General features: G+C 53.2%; 1 protein-coding gene across 1 annotated transcript in view; it reads left to right on the top strand.

Annotated features, from left to right (window-relative positions):
• Positions 1 to 1,219: 1,219 nt before the first annotated feature.
• Positions 1,220 to 19,448, top strand: part of JADE2 (jade family PHD finger 2) — a gene marked incomplete at its 5' end in the record, with an annotated part of 40,785 nt that continues 22,556 nt past the window's right edge. Inside the window, 4 exon segments of the mRNA XM_080923465.1 lie at positions 1,220 to 1,256; positions 1,259 to 1,266; positions 9,468 to 9,525; positions 12,120 to 12,214. Coding sequence (XP_080779591.1) covers positions 1,220 to 1,256; positions 1,259 to 1,266; positions 9,468 to 9,525; positions 12,120 to 12,214 — 198 coding nt within the window.

Here is a 19,448-nt window from a genome sequence, read left to right as displayed (position 1 = left end):
TGGGGAGAGGGGCGCCCCGCTTCTCTGCCAAGTACCAGCCCTGGGAAGTTGCCCCTCGGTTTTTAACCCCTTGCGGTTATAAGATGCACGAGGCAGGAGGAAGGGGGTACCCGGGGGCAAACTCCTCCTGAGGCTAGGACATGTTGCCACCCTGCTAGCCACCCACCCATCACAGTGCGCCTCACCCCCCCCCCCGGAAATGCAGGGCAGCACCGGGCGCCAGGAGGCACCCGCGAGGGGGAGGGGGCAAGGAGCCCAAGAAGGGACCCCCCTCTAAGGACAGCCCCTCTCTTCCGGAGGTCGCCCACAATTTCAACTTTCCCTGCCTAGGATGCCAGTTTGCATTTGGTGTGGGTGGGGGAGGAGGACCGCGCCCCCTCCCCCAGCCCCATGCGCGCCCCTCCCCTACACTCCTGCCAGCACTTTCTGCTCACTTCTGGCGCTGCAAAAAACGCCACGCGATTTATTCGATTTCGATTTTAAAACCAGTGATTCCGAAACCGGGCGGAGGGCGAGGGTCTTCCAGCACCGGAGTACCTGGGGGTGGGGCGGACGGGCCGGGTACTCCGTGCAAGCCTCGTTTCCTCCGCGAGTGTCGCCTCTAGGCTGTTATTTGCAAAGAAACGTCTTTTTGACGCAGGGAGAAATGGCAAATTTTAAGTACGTCATTAATATGGCGCCAAAAGATTTTTTTAAGTATAAGCTTGCTTTTTTTTTTTTTTAAGGTTGCGGGGGGCTCTGCCTGGGTCTGGGGCGCGAAGGGGGCGGGGTGTGAGCAGAAAGTGTGAGTGAGCGAGTGGAGGGGCGGGGTATGTGTGTGAGTGTGTGAAGTGTGAGCCGACCTGATGGGACTTGCACGGGCTCAGCCGGCGCTCGGGCCCGGCCCTGGGGACAGGGCGGGCTGGGGGCGCCCCGGAGTCCACGAGGAGTCCGGGCCCGCGTGCAGGCGGGCGGGTGACCGTGCAGGGCACCCCCCCGGGGGGGCCGCAACGCTACCTGGGACTGTCGCCGGAGCCAAACAACTGGGAAGGGGGGGACACGACAGGGGGGTGCCGGGAGCGGAGATCCAAGTGAATTAGAAAAAAGTGGCTACTCCCCCTCCCTCTCTTCTTGCCCGCCCCCACCCCACCCCCACCCCAACACATTTTCCCCCCTCTAAAGAGATCACAAGGAAGTCTTGGTTTAAAAAGAAACAGAAACATACACAGGGGGTTGGTGAATGGTGCCGACCGCGGCCATCGCAGTTGGAGGCTATTTTTTGGGGGGGTGAGTAGCGTCCATGGAGTTACTTTGCGCCCACTCCTAGTGGCACCAGCTCTGGGCTGGAGGGCTGACCATCTTCCCAGCAGGGGTGCGGGGCTTGGGGGACGCCGCGGCCCGGTCGCCTCCCTCGCCACGACCCCGGATGGATGCGCGCCCCCCGCCCTCCCGCGCCGGCCCCAGGAGCTCCTGGCTTCGGGAGCATCCTTCCCGCGCCGGCCCCCGCCGCGGCGCGTAGCCGAGGGCAGCGCCCCTCGGGAGGGCACCGCGGAGCAAGGTAAGAGCCAGCCCCCGGCGGATGGGCCCTGCGCATCTCCACGGCGTTATTTTGTGGGCTTTTTTTTTTTTTTTTCTCAACAGATCTGCCAGTGCTCCTCGCTCCCTCTCTCTCTTGCTCGCTCGCTCCCTCTCTCGCTGGCTGCCTGTTCTAGGAAGCCAGCGCGGGGGGTGGGGGGGACGCACAGCACTGGGGAGAGAGATTGCGCATGTTGGTCAGCCGTGTTTTAAAGAGTACAGTGCGGGGAGGCTGAGAGGGGCGCATGCAACAACTTTTGGAAGGGTGAGCCTGGCGACCTTCTTTATTAATGACTGCGGCAAAGCGCCCCTGGGCCGGCGAGGGGGCGCGGGCGGGTGGGGGCGCTGGGGCTGCAACTTGCCTCGCGGGCTCCGGCCGGCCCGAGGGGCTGCGGCGCGACCGGGGTGCGGGGTGGAGAGGCCGAGCGGCGGGGCAGCGGGGCACGGGAAACCTGGAGCCATCTGCCCTTCTGTCTCCCCGAGTTTCATTTTGTTGATACGCAGCACGTCCGGGTGCCGAACCGGGCTGAGCCGTTGCACATGACCCCGCGCTGGGCTCACGTGCAGCCAGTCCAGTCCTAGACACCTTCCGGGGGCCACCGCCTCCGCCCTGCGCCCCCTTTCCAGGCTGGGTGCACGCGGGAGCTGCACGCGGGGGCAGCATGCTCGGTTCTTGGGTTCAGAGGCATTGCACAAATTAGTTTTTTTTTTTTTCTTTTTAAGGGGCGGGGGACAACGTTCCCAGGTGAGTGCTGGGTGCGCAGCCCAGGCAGCCAGGGTGCATATTGGGGTAGTGGACAGCAGCCCTCCGGTGCTGCGCGGGAGTCCAGTGGGGGAGAGGCACTGCGAGAGTGGAAATGTACCGGCGACGGCCGGAGCGGCGGGTGCGCGCTCGCGGGGCGACGGCAGGGGGCGTGGCCCTTGTTTACCTTCTCCCAACTCTGCTGGTTCGCGTCCCGCTTCAGGGACGACTCTGCAGCTCCCCCCACCTTCCCTCCGCCCTTACTAAACTCTGGGTAGTACCTAGGAACAGCAGACAAGTGGAGGGGCCTGCCTGGGACACACGCACCTGACCCCAAAATGAGTGACATTGCAGCCCCCGCCCCCACCAAACACTGCTGCAGTCCTTCTGCCGGATCCCCGGCCCCGCCCCGCCCCCGGCAGTGGCATCTTCCCGGCTCACCTCCTTCCTCCCTCTCCCTCCCTCCTTCCCACCCACTTGCCTGCGCCTGCGGAGCGGCTCTCGCTCGCCCACTCCCCGCCTGGGTGCAGACTTGTGGCTCCCCATGGTCCCTTCCCGCCCATCCCTGGGCTTTGAGACATCCCCTTCTCCGGGCAAGGGGTGATCTTGGGTCAGCTTGGAGACTCGTAGCTTTTCTGCTGGAGGGTGAGGACATCGTAGAACTGGCTTGGATGCTTCCCTCTACCTTCCAGAGAGGCCCAGCCAGCTCAGCCCAGTCCCCCTACTGCACACCTCTGCCCCGCTCAGTACCCCCGCCCCCACCCAGGGCTTCTTTGCCCTTCCTCGAGTCCCCTATACCCCTCCCCCGCCCCGGGCGCCAAGCCCACCCACCTCCTGGCGCCGCCCCCGGCCCGAACCGCCTCTTGCCCTTCCTACGCCTGGGCTGGAGCCCCCCGCAGCCACCTCCGGCTCCTCCTCCCGACTCCCGCGGTCGGAATCACGCCGGCGCGCCTCCAGCCTGCATGCCCGTCGCCCGCCGCCAGGGGCAGGCTGGAGGCGCGCAACCCTCCTCTAATCCCCTTAGCCGCTGCAGCCGGCCTGTGCACTTTTTTTTAAAACCAGCTTGGCCTCAGGCCTCCTGCTGGGGGGCGGGGGAGGGGCGCCGGGTTTCTTTATGCCCGAGGATGCGTTGCATTCGCTATCCCGGGTCTCTGCAGATTTCCAAACTTCACCCTTGCCCTTAGTACCCTCCCCACCTCATCTGCAAGATTCCGAGGTTCAAAGTTTTACCCAAAGGCAGTTTGCAAGAGGTCAATGGGAGAGATTACGGTTGTTTTCAGAGAAGGTGCTAGAGGGGTTAGGGAGGGGCAGGGCTCCGGTTTTGAAATGAGTTCTGAGCCCGGAAGAACTCTTAGGATGCTCCCTTCACTTTTATATTTGCAAACAGAATGGAGTTTGGGAGCTGGGTTCTCCTCTCTGAATGGCACCGTCTCTCCTGTCACTGGTAAAATTCCCAGTAGGACATTTGGCAAAAGATCCCGGCAGAGGGCTGCCAACCGAGCCTGGCTCTGTTTTCTGGGTTCCCAGGGTGCTGACTTCTTTTTCCCCTCGCCTGATTTCTTTTTACCCCCTAAGGGCCGCAGGCCAACCCACCAGCCCTCCAGGCCCTCCTGTCCCATCTTCCTTGGGCGGGTTGGTACTCGCAGAGCAATCTACTAAGCAGGCAAGGAAAGTAAGAGAATGAACTGTGAGGGGGGAAGGAATGAGTAATAAAACTGACCCAGTCAAGGAGGACTTTTATGTTTAGGCTATGCTATTTGCTTTTTAGGTCACAGGCTGCAAAAACAGTCTTTGATCCGAAGTGGGCGAATAATTTATTGAGAAAGTTTGCATGGTGTGTGTAGGGGGTTGGGGGGAATGCCTGTTTGATCTGGAGCCCTCTTCTTGGTTGTTCCAAGAGCTGTTGGCTGCTGTTTGGAGTGGGAAAGCATTTGGTTCCACAGTAAATGCCTTTTAGAGGGGAGTCCTCACCCTACGCAGTAGGACTTAACAGTGAATGTTGGCTTTGAAACTGTTTGGCCAAGGGTCTCCCCAACACTCTTGGAGATGAAGTGTTTAAGGACAGAGTCGTTTGGGCTCTGGGTACAGCAAATGTTTCCAGAATGTTTTCCCATCCAACATGTTTTTTCTTTCCCTAAATTGCCTGGTTAAATGGCCAGTGACTCCTATCCAAGAGGCTGTCAAAGGTCTCTACCACTTAGTTCTCACTGATATGTGGGGATCCCTGGGTCCCTGTTGTACTTTGTCATTTAAATTTAAGCCTTTGACACTGACTCCCGTATCTTTGAGGTTGTGGGCAGAATATTCCGGTTATTTATAACCAGTGTTTCTATTAGACTAGAGGGTGGTTGGTTGCCCCAATGCCTCTACCAAATGCTTCGCTGTATGTGCAACAGGCTGTTTGGAGATCCCAGGGATGGTTGCCAAGCTAGAGTTGGGGGTGAGGGATAATGGTTGCTTGTCATGTCCCCCATGTGGTGGCACCTATATCACAAGACGCTTAAACACGTAGACGGCAGGTCTTAGCTCAAAGCTTCAGCACTATGGGACATTGGTTCTGAGCCTTAGCTTCCGCTCAGAAATCTCTTTGGAGTTTGGAAAACTTCTGTACCGTAAGCCTTCGTGTAAGTTTGAGCCCTTTGACCTAGGTCTGGATGTATTTCCCAGTTGTCGCAAAGGCACTATAGGTCTTAGTTTACTTACCAGCCCGCGGGATTTCGAAGTAATTCCCGTCTCTAGGTGAGCATAGGAAGTGACAGACTGTATTAAAGACTAAACCTGGTCTCAGGATGCAGCTGATGGTCAAGCACTTTTCTAGCAGTTCCAAGGCCCTGGGTTCTAGAACTACAATGAACAAAGAAAACAGAGGAAGTCTAAAGTGTGTGGCAGCTCACTGCAGTGTCCCCACTCTGTTAATGAACTGAGGAAGCCAGTTTATTATATGCATTGTGGCCTTTGCTCTGTCAGCCCTAGGCTAGAAAGTCAGCTCTCTTCTTAGAAGAGGAGCTGCCGGTGGGCAGTAGACTTAGGAATGGTCCGCTGAGGTTTCCCTGTGGGGCGAAGAATAAGGTGGAGGGAGTGTTGAAAGATAAATTAGGTACGGCCCATCACTCTCGGGAACTCCTTGGCTGGGCTGGAGAGCTGGCCTGTGTGGTAGATACTCTAGGCACTGGAAGCTGGGGGCTTGGTTGGGACACTGAGGTCAGGAAGTTGACTCTCAGGCTTGGAGGCGTTGACAGTCACAGCCAGCATCCCTCTTGCCCTGTGTGCAGAGTCATTTTTTTGTATCTGCAGTTATTGTCCCCGAGAAGGCATTAAAGTTAATGAGAGATGGGAAGGAGTGGGGCGCTGACCCCCGTTGGAAAACCGTTTAGGAGTGCGCGAGCTCCTGTTTTCTGAACGTCTGTCTGGTCTTCCCCGCGCAAGGAGGCTCTGAGGACAGGTTTTCCAGCCGAAATATCATTAAATTGTACTAGCATCTTATTACACACACGCCTTCGAGGTCTGCCTCAGACAGGGAGAGTTTTTGTTTCTCTCTGAGAGATTGTGTCTGGAATGGCAAATTGCCTGCTTGAAGCCCCCCCCCCCCTTTTTTTAAAGGAAGACCAAATCCTGCTGTGTGTGAGGGCAGGCCTGGTGGCCCCTAGAGAGGAGAGGCTGGAGGCCACGATGGGGTGTTTTAACTGCCCCAGGGAGTGGCTGCAGTAGCAGGCCTGAAAGACCCTCTGTTCCCGGGTCAGCTGGGAGGGCGTTAATGGAGGCCCAGGTGTTTATTTGAATTTATTTGCAGAGACATCTTTAAAAGAGACTGGCATTGGGCAGTGGTGCTCCAGGGCCAGAACTTTAGTGGGGGCTAAGGCCGGTGGCCTGAGCTGCCAAGAAAGCATCTGCCACCAAACTGCTGCCCTATTACTGAGTTGACATTGGTTATCAGCCAGGAGCCCAACCAAATAAAGCTGCCTGGAAAATGTGTAGGGTCAAGATTGGGAAGGAGGACTGGGCAAACGGGGGGGGGGGGATCGTGGGCTGGGGTGTCAGTTTCTGCCAGCAGCAGGCCAGCCAGCTGGGCTGTGTGGTCCTGACACTCCATGAGGGAGGGACCTGAAGTATGTTCAGTACTCCCCATTATACTGTGTGCAGTGTGAGAGTCCTTGGCAGTCACACAAGGATCTAGCCAGGCATGCTCTTTGCTGGTTCCCAAGAAGGACAGTTGGCAAGTAGCTCAATACACTGATGTGCGCTCTGAAAACAGGGCAACGGGGCAGCTCGTTTCTCTCAAGAACTGACCAGGCAGCTGGCACAACTTGTGCCCAGGTCTGGAAGCAGGAAGAACCTTTAGCTTGGAAGAGGAAACAAAAAGAGGCTGTAGCTCACTGGTGAGTTCCTGCCTTGTATACATGAGGTCCTGGGTTCAGTCCCCACTGACCTGCTGTGTAGTGAGGAAGGGGATGGTCGCTGTGAACTTTGGGTAGGCAGGGTCCAGATTGGTGTAGGGCTTCGGGGGACATGAAGATCGTGCCTTGGGTCGGCTGGAACCCTGTGAAAGTTCACAGGGAGGGGAGTGAGGCAGGATTTAAGCTTGGAAGGGCTCTTTGGGTACAGTGTGGAGTTTGGATTCTGGGAGGGAGGTAGTGAAAGGAAGGAGATGAACTTAGGTGGGCCCAGGTGAGGCGTGAGATGGGCTTGAACCAGGCAGGTGAATGTAGAGTTGGGAAAAGTGGGTGTGTTCGGGACTTGCAGAGGAGGCACGGAGCCCTTGGGCCACTGTGCCATGGAGGGCCCAATGGTTACCCACAGTGCAAAGGAGAGCTTCCCTTGTGTGTCCATACTGGGGTGGGCCCACAGGAATGACAAAAGACTCTTCTTTACAGGTGGATTACAGAACCAATTCTTATCCCCAGAAACAAGTGCAGTGTGTCACCAAAGTCATCTATCTGCCGGAGCAGAAACTTGACTTGGGGGAGCAGGGAGGGGGTTTTAAGGAGGGGAAACCCAAGGCCAGGCAGACTGGCATCTCCATCACACACACCTGTTGTCCTTAGCTTCGCCCACCCCCTCTCTTGCCAGGTGATTTGAGAGACACAGGGCTGCCTCATTGATGGGGCTGGGTATAGGACTAACGGCTACAGGTTACCTGTGGTTTCTGGCCAAGGACTCAGTAGTCTAAGAAGGGTGTGGGCAGCTATGGTCACTGCCTATGCTTTCCAAGGGGCCGGCTTCTGTAGGGCTGGCCGTTCTGGCCCTAGGCTGCCATGCATTTACTAGCTAGCTTCTGTAGGGCACTTCAGCTGTTCTACTCATCCACTCATCCACTCCTTCACTCATTCACTCTTGCCAGATGATTCCTGCCAACAAATGTGTTTCATTTGGCCCTTCTAGGGTGTTCTTCAAATTCTGACTCAGTTGCCAGCACTTTAAAATCTGGAGGTGTATGGGGAAGTTAGATCCAGTTTCCCTCCTGGGGGAAACACTTCTTTGCCAGCACCTCTGGCCTTGTGAGATTTGACCCCAGCACTCCTAAATGCATGGCCCCTGCTCCTCCTCCTCTTCCTGAACTGGATGAGGTCACACCCAGGGACCTGTGCACGCTGAGCTCCACGTCCAGCCCCCAGCCAGCTGTTAGTGTGTGTGAGATCCTGGTTTGGAGGTACTGTTACCCTCTTTGCTGAAACAGAATTGTAGGACACATTGGATTGGCCAATTTACAGCCACACAGTGACGGGGCTAGGTTGGGCCAGATGTGGGCTACTGCCAGAATTCTTTCCAAAGTCAGCCTTCCTCAGATCCTAGATGTTATGGAGGGTGATGGTTTTGATTCTGGACTCCCTCTCTGTTGCAGAGAGTTCATGAAGTCTGATGGTCAGGAATTGGGTCTGCTAAGTCTCTTACAAACGCTGTCAGCTTAGGCAGGTCACCCGGCCGCTGAGGCTCTTTTTCCTCCTAGACTCTTAAGTTAGAGAGACGCAGTTGGCGTAGTTACCAAGGACTGTTCTGAGAGTTCCATGGGGTCCCTGTGTGTTAGCCCCCCGCCCCAGCCTGCCATAAGGGGTGAGGACTTTATCATTGTCCCTGCTCCTTGGGTTGCTTGCAGTGCCAAGTGTCTCTCGGTTCTTTGCTCTTTAGGAAACACTGGGCAGCAAGCAAGCAGCCCCATCAGGCTCCTCCCATTCTAGTGGGGGGAGGTCATGTGTAAAATGCTCCTCACTGAGGTCAAGGGTTAAGCAGGACCACTTCAGAGGTCTGGGTAATTGTCCTTCCCACTTAAGTGAGTAGATATTTCAGGGTCTCTGTGGCATTGTAGGGAGGCAGTGGCTTCTCATAGATTGACAGGAACAGGCTGGAGACGGAGGGCAGTGGTGTCGAGGCAGAGGGGCTGTACTGTAGAGCTTCTCCCTGAGAACCGGCACTGACCGGACGTGGGGGAAAGAGCCCTGAACCAGGTATTAAGCCACTGCAGGTGTTCTCCCAGCAGGCTGGGCTATTGAGGATTCACAAAACCTGAGGTAGAAGTGGGTAGGCACAGCCTTCCAGGCTGCAGTGGATTCTTTCTGCAAAAGGAGTTTAGGGTAACCTCAGGAATCAGACCCCGGACTCAGGTTCAGCCCTCATTGCCATTAGTTGGTTAGCAGAAAGAGGCAGGCTTCCTCCGTAAGCTGTTAGGAACTCAGCACTGTGGACGAGGTTGTGAGGGAGCTTCCCTCTGTGACTGAGGAGTTAGATGGCTCAGGAGAGAGACAGTAGGATTGTGTTTTACCTGAGGATGGACCTGCTGCCCCATTTCCACATTCCAGCATTCACCATGCTCAGGATTGGGCCTCAATGATGGTTTGTGCCTTACTTTGACTGCGAAGTCCTAGGAGGATCTTTCTTGCTTCCTCTTCTCCCTCCTCCCTGATATGCTGACTGCATTGACTGGGAATTGGGACTTGAGTGGTCATTGTCACCTTTCCGTCTGTGCCTACTGGCCTGCCTGCAGTCCTTTCACACCCATTGACAGACTTTTATTTGTCCAAGTTCCTTAGGGCCTCCTTTCTCAAACTCTGGCTCTGTGGGTAGGTAGAGAGAGGATGAGGCTGGAAGAGAGGAAGGGCCTCTTTCTGCATGGGAGTGTGAGTCAAGGATTTCCCCTGATGTCTGGGAAGATAATATCTCTTCTTACCGTCTGTTTCAGATGGAAGAGAAGAGGCGAAAATACTCCATCAGCAGCGACAACTCTGATACCACTGACGGTAAGGCCTTCCCACTGGGATCTGTGGGGACAGCGTTTAATGGTAGGAGGAGGCTGACCCTCCATTCAGCTCAGGCCAGGGCCACATGTGTGAAAAGCCAAGTCTGGTTTCTCTGCTGGAGGCGGTCAGCTGCTGCTCTCATCAGAGCTTCACTGTCCCCGTGAGCCTATCGCCCAACAATCTAGGTATGCCTTCCTCTCTCTCTCTGGACAGACTAACTCAGGGCATTGGCTGCTGGTGATAGAAGAAAATGAATCCTTTAGCTTTTTAGAAGTTTCTACAAAACAGACATGAGACCTATTACCCTTTATTGTTACAATTAGTTAGTTATAATGAGTTAACTTCCTAACCAGTGGCAAACTCCGATCAGAGGATTCTTAACCGCATTCATTGCTCGGTTACCAGCTAGAATCTGGCACACAGTAGGTATTCTATAAATGCTGGCTGAAGAAAGTAATGAGGAAAACCAGCAGTCATGGAAACTTGGCAGTACGGTCTAAGAGGTAGATTTAGATAAAGGGGTGGGTATGTCAGTTGAATGTCTGGAAGTGGGGGAAAGGTTCCATTGTCAAGATGCAAATGACATTTTGGGAGCAGAGAGAAAGGTTTGTGTACAGCAAGAGCTTTCTTTCTGGTTGATGACAAAAGGTAGCCGCTGTCCAGTGGCCCTGGAAGCCATTGCTTGGCCTCTTAGATTAAGGAGTTCCATCTTCTTGGGCGGGAAAGGGCCTGCGGTCAGGAGGGTCCCATCTTGAAGTGACTACTTTGGTGGGGTCCTCTAAGAAGGAAACCACAGTACTAGGGAGGCTGAGCCTGGAGCCCCTGCATCTCTAGACCTGGTGGACTAGCCAGCATCTGCCTCCCTCCCAACCAGGGGATTGATAACGCCTAAACCTGTCTGCCTCTGGGTCTCGTTTGCCGCCCTGTGGGTCTGGCTCTGTTGTAGCCCACTCCTCCCTTCCAGCCCTCTTGCAGAAGGGGTTACACTATCTAGAGTTTTGTGGCCACTCACCTTCCACTCCTGACCTGTATCTGGGCATCTGAGCCATGGAGAAGCAGCAGGTTGGACCCAGATTTGAAGCTGTTCCCTCTATCAGCTCCCACTACTGTTCCCACCCAGACTGCGCTCAGCAAAAATGTTGGCTCTGCAGCTGGTGGCGGTGGTGCATGTCTTTAGTCCCACTCAGGAGGCTGAGGCAGGTGGATCTCTGTGAGGGCAGGTCAGGCCAGCCTGGTATTCATAGCAAGTTCCAGACCAGCAAGGGCTATGTAATGAGACTCTGCTTAAAACCAAAACAGAAAAACCCTGGGTCTTCAGGGTCCTTCTTGCTGAGGCCATTGCCTATATTCTCCAGCAAGGGCTTTGGACTATCTTAAAGCTGTAAATACGGTATCCTTTGGTTAGCCTTTACAAGACAGGTCATCTCTTATCCTGTTCATCAGCTTCACGTTACTGTCGTGTGAGGTTATTAACTTATGAAAGGACAGGTATACCCAGCCCACAATTTTGGGATTTCCAATGCATGAGCAATCGGCTTCTGACACTTCGTGAGGTTTCAGGTTCTAAAAAAGCTGCACCACCTCCCAGTAGCATTGTCCTGAGGACTAGGTCATTGACACATGGACCTTTGAGGTACTCGTGTCGAAATCACCATACTTCTACTAGAGAAGAGCAAATAATCCGGCACTGAGGGGCATGAATTCAAGGCCAGCCTGTCTCACTTTCTTTTCCTGTTGCTGTGATAAAATACATCGACAAAAGCAACTTAAGGAAGAGTTTGCTTTGGCTCACAGTTCAAAAGTCCAGTCTGTCGTGGAAGAAAAGGCATGGTGATGTCAGGGGTCACATGTCTCTGCAGTGGGAAGAGAGGAGAGAGGCAGATGATCCAGAGCCCATGCACGGTGGGGGTAGGAGGTTGGAGGGGTGCCAGTGCTTTCTTTCCACCGGCTCTTCCTACCTCAGTTAACCCAGTCAGAATAGTCCCTCAGAGGCTTAGGCACAGGTTAACTGATCTCTCACAGGAGTGTCGGGGAGACTTATCTTCTAGATGATTCCCTTCAACTTGCCATTTAACACCAACATTCTTGTACCCACCTCTTCCAGGCTTATGGACATCAAATCATTTGCTTGTGGTAACCAGTAATTGGGAGGCTCACTTGGGTCTGGCTTAATAGTTTTTGTTCAGATTCATCCTGCCCTACCCCGCCCTACCCTAATTCTGTAACCCACCAAGGCCCAGGAGTGCCATGATGTAGCTAACCTGGGGCAGGCTGGAGAAAGGGCATGGAATGTTCAAGCATTCCTTGACCAAGTAGGAGAAGAAGCAGGACCTCAAAGAGGATGGGGACTTTCTTAGAGCCACAGAAACAGCTGGTAACTGCTTTTGATTCCTTAAGCCCCTTTCGGTGTTAAGTGAAGGTGACTTCATATTTCTGTTGGTCTGTGAAAAGATTGGGGCTCAGGGCAGGGACAGTGCCTCTCACCTTCTGGTCCTACACAAGCAGGTGCTCATCTTGAAATTTCCCATCCTCTCTGAGGCTGAATGCTGTTCCTGACTCTCCAGGAGCCCTCATGGCCTGTCGTCTCTCTGCAGGTCACGTGACATCTGCATCAGCATCAAGATGTTCCAAACTGCCCAGCAGTACCAAGTCGGGCTGGTCCCGGCAGAGCGAGAAGAAGCCCTCAGAGGTAGGTGACAGTGGTGGAGAGGTTCACGGAAGGACGAGGCTGGGGTGGCAGGACAGAATGAATGGGGACACCAGTATATGCTTCTGACAATACTTCGTGTGTACCTGCATGTTAAGCAGGGTAATGATGCCTTCACCTCCTGATCTGCAAATAGACGTGTTTATAGCTCTGCCTGTGGGTCGAGAGCCCTTTGGGGGTCAAATGACCCTTCACAGGGGTCACATATATCCTGTATATCAGATAATTACATTACTTAATTCATAACTTGCAAAATTACAGTTATGAAGTCACAATGAAATATCTTTATGGTCCAGGGCCACCACACGAGGAACTATATTAAAGGGTTGCAGCATTAGGAAGGTTGAGAACAATTGATGTAAGCTGTTCCTCTTGACTTAGATTAGCCTTTGAATGCTCACAAGCAGGGCAGTGCCATAATGTGATGTGTGAGACAGGTCTCTCTATGTAGCCCTGGCTAGCTGGGTCATGCTGTGGCCCCAGACTCACAGAGCCCCTGAGTTCTGGGTCTAAAGGCTAAAGGTGTATGCCACCACATCAAGCATCATCTGGTATTTTGATAAAAGGTCCCACTGGCTGCTGTGGGAGAAAATGACCTTGCAGTTAGTAGTTCAGAGCTAGAGGCAGTAAAGTCAAAAAAAGATGTGATTCGGGAAGCTTCCAGAAAAGCTGAGGGTGACAAGGTTTGCTGGATGAGTGTGTCCAGAACTCTGATGAGCTGTATGCCTCCTTCTTGTGTACCTGCATGCCAACACCTTCTTCACCTCCTGATCTACAAGTAGAGGTGTTGGCTTCTGTGGAGGGAGTGCTCAGTACATGACCTCACAGCAAGTCCTTGCTTCTTGTGGCCAATGAAAAATTGCATGCAGGGGCTGTATCTGTTTCTTCACCAGCAATGCCACCGAGCAAAGACAGGGTATAAATGTGGCTGTGAGAACGTCCAAGGCTGTGCATTTCCAACCTGGTGTAAGGACCATGTCTTTTCCCAACCGCACCCCATTTCTTCCTGCTGCTTTCCACTGGGTTCATCTGTTGTCAGTTTTTACCAGCCCCTAGATGTGTATTTGGGGTGGACTTCCTGTAGGCTCTTCAGTGGTCTTCCCAGAGCTAAAAAATGATTTCTTGCTTCCCAAGATGCCTTGCTCTCTGCTCTTCCCTTTGGGGAGCAGGATTGGGACCCCATGAGAGTGTTCTCCATTTTCCTTCCAAGTTAGGTTTGTGTGTGTACACATAGGAACACACGAATGTGTGTGCGTGTCATGGCATAAATGGGGAAGGCTGGAAGGAGTTGGATCTTTTCTGCCATTCGGGTTTCAGGGGTCAAATTGAGGTCCGTAGGCTTGGCAGCGAGCACCTTTGCCTGCTGGGCCATTCCAACACCAGCCCTGAGATCTTCCGAACCTGGTTCGTGTAGAAGTGGGTGAGGGCATTTTGGGGGCGTTGTGAAGGCAGGAGTTGGAAGCTGGGGCTGAAGGGTAAATGTACGTTGTGACTCTTACATATGGATAGGGTCTTGGAAGGCTCTGCCTCTTCATGGATGAACATTTTGGTCACCTTTACTTGGCCCTCCTGGTCCTTGGAGTCAGGAACTGCCATGCTCATTTAAGACTTGAGGAGGTTGGCTCTGAGAACCCAGCCTTTCTTCGGCTTTCCTATGATTCTGCACTTTGGCATGAGATGGGAAACTCCAGAAGGAGCTCACTCTTCCCGTGCCCCGCCTCCCCATGCTGGGGGCGGGGGGGGGGGGCTCCTTCTCCACTGGCTGGGACCAACCCTGGGTGGAAACAGGTGTCAGCAAGGCTGAGAAGAAAGAACAATTTGCATGGGGCAGAAAATTCCCCTGCCTCTTGGGTTTTCCAGCCCAGAGGCTTTGTACCTAAAAATAGATTTGAACCTCTGTAAGGCACCTTCTGGGGACTAGCTGTGTATAGCCCGTGCCCATACCGGGAGCCCCACAGGTGTGCCTGTGATGTCCACCCAGGAGGACTGAAGAGTCTTCCCTGCCTTGAATGGCAGCCAAGCCTTTCCTCCCACAGCAGGCTGGAGAGCAGCCTGAGAGGTTTTCCTCATCCCGAGTGAGAGGGTTGAGCCGTGGCCGGTATAAATTCTTGAGTTATGGTGAGGCAGAGAAGAAAGCATCAATGAAAGCTTCCAAATGATTTGGCTCATGAGAGGGCAGAGAGAAAAAAGCTAGGACTTGGCTGCAGGAGTGTGTGTGTGCTCTGATGAATGCACTGGACGCAGAGGGCCCCGCCAGTGAGCAAAGGCTCCAGGGACCCTAACAAAGTGCGTTCTTGGTTCCCTGTCTGCCCAGTGCCCTGTGGGATGACTGCTGCTCACACTGTGTTCTCACTGAGGCAGTGTGGTACAGAAATGCCCCCTCCCGTTGGTGGCCGCAGCGCTGAGGAAGCTGTGGGTCACTCCCTGTTTTTATCCTCAAGTGCGTGCAGTCATAGAGTAGGGAACTTGAGGCCCCAAGGTGTTTAGTGTTGCACCAGCAGTGGGCATATGGTAGGGTGTGAAATAGCTGAGAGGTAGGGTTAGGGAAAATAGACACCCTTCCTTTCCTATCTAGGGGATGCTGCTCTTCAGATGAACATGGGCCAGGGCCAAGGAACACTGACCAGGAGTCAGGACCCTGGACAGGGCTGGCGCAAGCTTTCCCATCTGGCTTTTTACCCAGGCCCCTCCCTGAGCGGATGGGAAAGAACAGTTCTAGGCTGGGTTAGGAGTCTGCCTGTAAGCAGTGGAAGGGAAGGTGGGGACAGAACCAAGGTCTCAGCCTTCTTTTCTTAGGCGGTTTGTGGGACTCCCACAAAGCTGAAGTCTGTCCCTTGGACCTTAAGTTGAGAAAGACGGGGACCCCAGTCTGCAAAACTGGTACTGTGTAAAATTTGTTGCAGCCTTGGAGTTGTCTTCCGTTGTCTTGCCCAATACTGTTGGCATCATTAACACTTCATCCTCCGTGGATCATTGCTTTATAGAGTCTGGATTAAGTCGCAGCCTGAGACCATCTTTGGTAGTCTAGCACGAGCCCTCTCTTAGGGCAATATTTAGGTGGGTAAGGACCTTCCACCTTGGGGAACAAGCTGAGAATTCAGTCTTAATTTCCCCAAGTAGGGTTCCAGGTTTCATGGCTGCCGGGAAGCTTAAGTGGCAGATGGTCTTTAATTGAGGGCCAGTAAAGGGGGGGCCTCCTTACCCATTTCCCCTGGCTAGTGTCAGGTTATCGCCATGACACTCACACCCTTGCAACGAACGGGCTTCTTCTGAGCCAGAGTGCTGCTTTGAGCTGGTAAGGATGGTTCTGAGAGAGACCTGGAGGCCTGCCCTGTGGCTGGTACTACAGGCTATATATATCTACCTCATGCCTTGAGACTGCGGGTGGCTGAGCAGTGGGGAAGTCCCCTAGGCCACCTGTCTGGAGGGGAGATGCTGTGCATCAGGAAGTTATTCGGTGAGCCTCTGCTGCTGAGTAAGGTCAGCAAGTTCTGAGGGTACCTGGGAGGTGTGGCTAGATGTGGGGTGGGGGGTCCTTAGGAAGTGTGTCTACTAGGGCAGTCCAGACTGAGGAGCTTTGGGACAAACTTGACCAGTGACTTGACTGCACACGCACACTCTCTCTCTCTCTCTCTCAAGCCTCAAGATCTATGTCTAGAGCCTGTTATAGGGCTGTGGCTGTTTTTTCCTGATACCTGTGGAATCTTAGTTATTCTACTGCTGTAAAGAGACACTGTGACCAAGGCAACTTATCAAGAGGAAACATGATTGGGGACTTGACTACAGATTCAGAGGGCTAGTCTGTGATCGTCATGGCGAGAAGCCTGGTGGCTGACAGGCAGGCAGGCAGAGTTGGAGCAGAAACTGAGAGCTTACACCTGATGTGTAAGAGTGTGGCAGAGAGACTGGGCCTGGTGTGGGCTTTTGAAACCTCCAAGCCTACCCCCAGTGACACACCTCCTCTAACAAGGCCACACCTACTAATCCTTCCTAAACAGTTCTACTAACTAGGGATCAAGCATTCAACTATATGAGCCTGTGCAGGCCATTTTCATTCAAACCATCACAGAGAGGAAAGTTCCAGAAGAGAGTGGGATGGATGGATGTCAGGACAAGTTGGTCACTTCTGGTGGTCCCAGAACAGGGAGGGTAGTAGTTGGGATCCTATGCTCCCATCTTCTGTAGGTTCTGCTAAGAAATGAGTGTCTCTAGAGGAGAGAAGAGGACGACCTTTGTACATCCTACAAAGACCCTTTCCTGAAGCCCAGCTTCCTTGCCCTGGGTACAGGGGCTGGCCAAGAAAGTGAAATGCCCTTTGCAGTCAGTAAGAGGATGTTCCCAGATGTGTCCTGAAAAGCTGTGTGAGGACACCCCTGTCCCAGCAGTGCAGCTTTGCTTTTTAGAACAAAATGGTAACAACATAAAAAATGATCAGATCTATCCTGAGAGAACAATGATATGACCCGTTTGTTGTGTCAAAACCAGAAAATAATCCTGGAGGCACAGGGATTAGAGAGTCCCTATGAAAGCAGCAGGAAGGGCTGAGGACACAGCTCATCAGTAGATGGTGGCCTAGTGTGCATGCGGTCCAGAGTTTGATCCCCAGCCTTACTTAAATGTCAGTGCAGGGAGGTTAGAAGTTCAAGCTTGTAGGGCCATCAGAATGGCTCAGGTAAAGGTGGCTGCCAAGCAACCCTGGCCACCTGAGCTGAGTCCCTTTAACTCAGAGTGGAAGGAGAGAATTGAGTCCCAAACATCGTCCTCTGTCTTTCATACAAGTGTTGTGGCGCACACTCCTCCCAAACACACAGTGCACACATGAATGTATGAGAACGTCAAAGTCCTCCTTGACCATGCACAAGTTCTAAGCTAGTCTGGGCTACGTGAGACCCTATAATAAGCCAACAATGGCCATGATTACATAAAGTACCCTAAGCCCCAGTTTTAATTTCCAGCACTGAATACACTGGGCATTGATGGTGCTTGCATGTAATTCCCAAACTCAGGAGGTGGAGGCAGGAGGATCAGATTCAAGGTCATCCTCCACCATGAAGCAAGTTAGAGGCCAGCCTGGGCTAGAGACCCTGACTCCAGATATTCAGTGTGGTGTCCTGTGTCATCACACGCAGAGTGCTCACATTTAAACCGGAGAACTCCCAAAGAAAGTTCCCGCTTGTTCCTATTAGATCCAGATTTCCAGCCAGTTGGGTGGGGGTGGGGTAATGCTCTTCCTCCAGGGCCAGACACTTGGTCTCTGAGATGTCACTCCGATGGGCGGAGGGGCGGGGTAAGCAAGGGCCAGGTCCACTTCTAGTACAGTCAGAGATCTAGCTTTTCCCGCCAGCTGGAAAAGCCTCCAGGCTTCTGGGACTTGTCTTGCAAAGGAAATGTATGTCATAAATTCTCTGTAAGAGCAGGAAGTGCTGTTACCCTCATGAAAATAAGAGATGTTGAGTGGTTTCTCAGTGTTTTTGAGCACCTGACCGTGGTAGTTTGAGGCTGGAGCTGGGTGGGCGGCGACTATTACTATTTCTTGAACCCCTGTCTGGGATTGCATATCTAATATGTAATGTCAATTTGCTCTTGGCTGAAAAACTGTGTCGGGTTCCAGCCCAGAAAAGATTACTTGGGAGTTGAAATGAACATCTGGCTGTCTTGGATGGCGAGGACTGGTGTGGCTGAAGACCTGAAGCAAGCAGTTTATCAACTCCTGAGCCTTCTCCACAGCTGTGAGGGAAGGGATCCGACTCGAGGGTGGATGGTGTAGGGAAAGTATTTGGCACAAGAGCTGTGCCTTAGCATTACAGAATGTTATTTCTGACAAGACACGGCACTCGGGGAGACCGGAACACACGGTTTCCAGGACTGGAGAGATGGCCTGGCACTGGCTACTCCTGCCGAGAACCTGAGTTTGGTTCCAGCACTTGGGTCAGGTAGCTCAGAACGACCTGTAACTAGTTTCAAAGCATTGAGCACTTTTCTAGCTTCTGTGGGTGCTTACTCACAGAGTCTCATGAAGCCCAGGATGGCTTCAGACTCTCTGTGTGGCCGAGGGTAGTCTTGAACTTAAGGTGTTTGTGCCTCTGCCTTTCATGCTGTGGATGTAAGCGTACACTGTCATCCAGTTTGTGTAGTGCTGGGGTTCACACCCAGGGTTTCCTGCACAAGCAAGTGCCCTGTCAGTTGAGCTGAACACCTTGCCCTGTGTACCTGACTGTGCTGAGTCTTTCATAGGTAACCAGATTTCCTCAGCCATCCAGCCTCCGAGAAAGGGAAGCAGGGACTGAGTTTCCCGGGTAAAGTGTTTCACGCTACAGACCCACGCACTGCCATAGAGAATTCTCTGTGCCTCCTGCTCCGGTGTCATCGTACTTTGAAAGTTGTTCAGTGTTGTTACTAGTTTCTGGAGGTCACTCCAACTCCATAGACACCCCCTCAGAGCATGTTTTCAGCTTTCTCTGGGCAGCGGGTAGAGAGAGCAAGTAGCCTCTGGTCTTGAGAAGAGGAACAGTGGGCCAGGACCATGTCACGAGCTCCTGGGGAACATCCTGACATGTGGGAAGAGCAGGGTCTTTGATCCCCCTGTAGGGCGATCTTTGTACCCCTGGCTCTTGGTTTAGTTGGTAGCCTTTGAACATCCTTTATACGGTTAGAGAAAGCTACAGTTAACATCGTCCAGCAGCTCAGCAGAACTTGGTTGCTAGGCAGCAGACATTTAAAGACAACCAAAAGAAAGAAAAGTGGTAAACATTCATATCCTGAGAAAATTGCTTGTTTCCAGCCCCTCGACTTTCTTGCCACAGCAAGAATTCTGTTTGTTAGTGTCCATTTTATTCTATATTTAGTTTTCATAAATTATTCAAAGGAGTTTTAGGAAAATCATTAGGCTTTCTCCGAGCCTGACTTCTTGTAGTTCAGATAGAAAACGTGTAGATTAGGAAACAGGCCACCCTGTTGGTGGTCAGGTGTCACTCTCCTCGTGAAGACCACTGAGTACCCGGCTGTAGCCTGCGACTGAAACCGAGGTGTTAATCTGTGGCAGCGTCTGGAGTCGGCACCTAGCATGTGCACCCCAGATGCTGACATCACTGAGTTCCTCTGGCCGGGAAGATGGACCAGAAAACCATGAGGCTCCACCAGCAGGGGCTTTGGCAGTACAGTCAAAGCTCAAGGCCCAGGCTGGTTGCAAGCAAAGCTTCCTAGACCCTCTGAGGGC

The sequence above is a fragment of the Micromys minutus genome (assembly GCF_963924665.1).
Source record: "Micromys minutus genome assembly, chromosome: 10".
Classification (NCBI taxonomy): Eukaryota; Metazoa; Chordata; class Mammalia; order Rodentia; family Muridae; genus Micromys; species Micromys minutus.
The sequence above is the reverse complement of the archived record's forward strand: the minus strand, read 5'-3'. Positions and strand labels throughout refer to the sequence as shown.